Genomic DNA, 3,038 nt, shown 5'->3' with positions numbered 1-3,038 from the left:
CACACACACACACACACACACACACACACACACACACACACACACACACGCTTTAGTAATATTATCACTTTTTCTTATATCATAACATACAATATATATCATATATCATATCTATTGTATATCATAACCTATAAATTATATAACATACATATTATATATATATATAAATAATATACAGGTTATATAATATATAGGTTATAATATATAATATACATGTTATATAATATATAGGTTATCATATATAATATACATGTTATATATTATATATGATAACCTATATATTATGTAACAGGTATATATTATATATGATAACCTATATATTATGTAACATGTATATATTATGGTTAGAGGTGGAGCGTACGATGCGCTGGCTGTCCTCCCGGAGCTGGGCGGCGCTGACGATCTGAGTCCTCAGAATCAGGACTTCCTCTTTGCGAGCGTCCAGCTCCTCATTGGCTGATTTCAGCTGACTCAGCAGCAGGTTGTAGCTGTCCTGCAGCTCATTGGACGAGTCGCTCTGGGCCGCCCGCTGGGCGACGCCCTTCATCAGGTCGTTCAGGTCGTTCTTCAGCTTCTTGTTCTCCGCCTCCAGCTCCTGCCTCTGCAGAGACACAGTCACACACTAGGTAAGGCCCCATCTCCTCATTCCCCCTGCTCGGGTGTTCCCCCTCTCATTCCCCCTGCTCTGGTGTTTCTCCCTCTCATTCCCCCTGCTCTGGTGTTTACCCTCTCATTCCCCCTGCTCTGGTGTTCCCCCTCTCATTCCCCCTGCTCTGGTGTTTCTCCCTCTCATTCCCCCTGCTCTGGTGTTTCCCCTCTCATTCCCCCTGCTCTGGTGTTTCTCCCTCTCATTCCCCCTGCTCTGGTGTTTCTCCCTCTCATTCCCCCTGCTCTGGCATTTCCCCCTCTCATAACACTCGCACTTTCGCCGCCTAAATTATCAATTTCCATGAAAGATAACTTGGGGCCGCATGATTGCATAATAAAAGTCTCATATCTCAGCAGGAAAATGAAAAATGTTGTTTAACTTTACACAAGAGCAGCTGTTTTCCCCTGTTGCCATGGGAACGTTATGAAGTGATGTAATTCGGCGACAAGACAAACATCGTCTTCTTCATCACACTGCAGGTTTTGCAAGTTCCCGCAATTTCATGTCAATAAATTGCATCAAAATCCAAACGCATATTTTAAGAAAACGTGCCGTATAATCAAGGATTGTTGCACCATCCCAGAGAGCTCGGCATCTTCCTGTTAACCTATTAACCTATTAACCTGTTAACCTGTTAACCTGTTAACCTGTTAACCTGTTAACCTGTTAACCTGCCTGCTCCTGGTCTAACAGCAGGACCATGTGACCGTGTGCTGTACCTTGAGGTTGTTATAGGCCAGATCAGCGTTCTCCTGCTCCGAGGGGGGGCGCCTCGGCTCTGAACTCTGAAAACACACACAGAGAAATGATTACAGTCTGAGATGAGACACCACAGGGGAATAAAAGGATGTATGTTATATTTAGGATAACCATATTTCACAAATTCAGACTTCTCAGAGGTTAATGAACATGCTTTATTACACCTCAATGGTTCAAAAATTACTTATGTAATAAAATCTGTAACAACCTGAAACTAAATAATAACTTCAAATAAATAAATATGAAATATGTTCTAAATGTGATCTTTTCTGTGTCAGCTTCAACCAAATATCTCTTAAAACCTTTTGAGTGTAATAAGCTTTTAGGGTTTCTCGGTGTCCATGTGAGCTTTGAGATCTCCAGCACCATTATTAGACACTGAAACATATCCCGGTCTGACCTGCTCCCTGTCTGATCTGCTCCTTTCATGTGCTCCCTGTCTGATCTGCTCCCTGTCTGATCTGCTCCCTGTCTGATCTGCTCCTTTCATGTGCTCCCTGTCTAAACTGCTCCTTTCATGTGCTCCCTGTCTGATCTGATCCTTTCATGTGCTCCCTGTCTAAACTGCTCCTTTCATGTGCTCCCTGTCTGATCTGCTCCCTGTCTGATCTGCTCCATGTCCGATCTGCTCCCTGTATGTGCTCCCTGTCTGATCTGCTCCCTGTCCAATCCGCTCCATGTCCGATCTGCTCCCTGTATGTGCTCCCTGTCTGATCTGCTCTTTGTATCTGCTCCCTGTCTGATCCGCTCCTGTCCGATCCGCTCCTGTCCGATCCGCTCCCTGTCCGATCTGCTCCCTGTATGTGCTCCCTGTCTGATCTGCTCCCTGTATGTGCTCCCTGTCTGATCTGCTCTTTGTATCTGCTCCCTGTCCGATCCGCTCCCTGTCCGATCTGCTCCCTGTATGTGCTCCCTGTCTGATCTGCTCCCTGTATGTGCTCCCTGTCCGATCTGCTCTTTGTATCTGCTCCCTGTCTGATCTGCTCCCTGTATGTCACCCTTATGTTATCAGCACGAAACTTTCATTAACTTTATGACAATTATTTCTTTTGTTATGAATGTTATATAATATACAATCACATAACATAAAATACATAAATAACATAATACTAAGTTAAAGAGGCGTTATCTGAAGAACTCTCCAGACAGAGAGTAGTAACGTGATGTTCTGTGTCCAGCGATGAGATCAATAACTCACCTGCGGCGTGTCGGTGCGTTTGCCGAGCTCCTCCATCTTGTCCACGGTGGCCTGCAGCCTCTTCCTCTCCGTCTCCAGCTCTCTCACTCGCTTCTGCAGCTTCATGAACAGACTGATGTCCATCGCTGCCTTGTCCATGCCCATGTCCTGCAGACAGAGGGGACACCATACAGGTGAGCTTCACCACAGGGACACCACACAGGTAAACTACACACCACACAGGTAAACTACACACCACACAGGTGAGCTACACCTGGGACAACACACAGGTAAACTACACACCACACAGGTGAGCTACACCTGGGACACCACATAGGTAAACTACACACTACACAGGTGGGCTTCACACCACACAGGTGAGCTTCACCTGGGACATACAATAGCCCCGCCCTCTCAACAGGCCCCGCAGTCCCAAACCGCACAGGTAAGCTC

The 3,038-nt window shown here is 45.8% G+C and overlaps 1 protein-coding gene across 1 annotated transcript in view; it reads right to left on the bottom strand.

Moving 5' to 3' along the window:
• LOC117959774 (unconventional myosin-Vb-like) overlaps positions 1-3,038 on the bottom strand; it is a 26,133-nt gene that overhangs the window by 2,999 nt on the left and 20,096 nt on the right. Inside the window, exons 17-19 of the mRNA XM_034897051.1 lie at positions 2,607-2,753; positions 1,369-1,434; positions 362-601 (exon numbers count right to left, since the gene is read on the bottom strand). Coding sequence (XP_034752942.1) covers positions 362-601; positions 1,369-1,434; positions 2,607-2,753 — 453 coding nt within the window. The remainder of the gene's footprint in view (positions 1-361; positions 602-1,368; positions 1,435-2,606; positions 2,754-3,038) is intronic.

Source organism: Etheostoma cragini, chromosome 16 (assembly GCF_013103735.1).
Source record: "Etheostoma cragini isolate CJK2018 chromosome 16, CSU_Ecrag_1.0, whole genome shotgun sequence".
Lineage (NCBI taxonomy): Eukaryota > Metazoa > Chordata > Actinopteri > Perciformes > Percidae > Etheostoma > Etheostoma cragini.
Note: the sequence above shows the minus strand (reverse complement) of the source record. Positions and strands in the feature narration are given on the sequence as shown.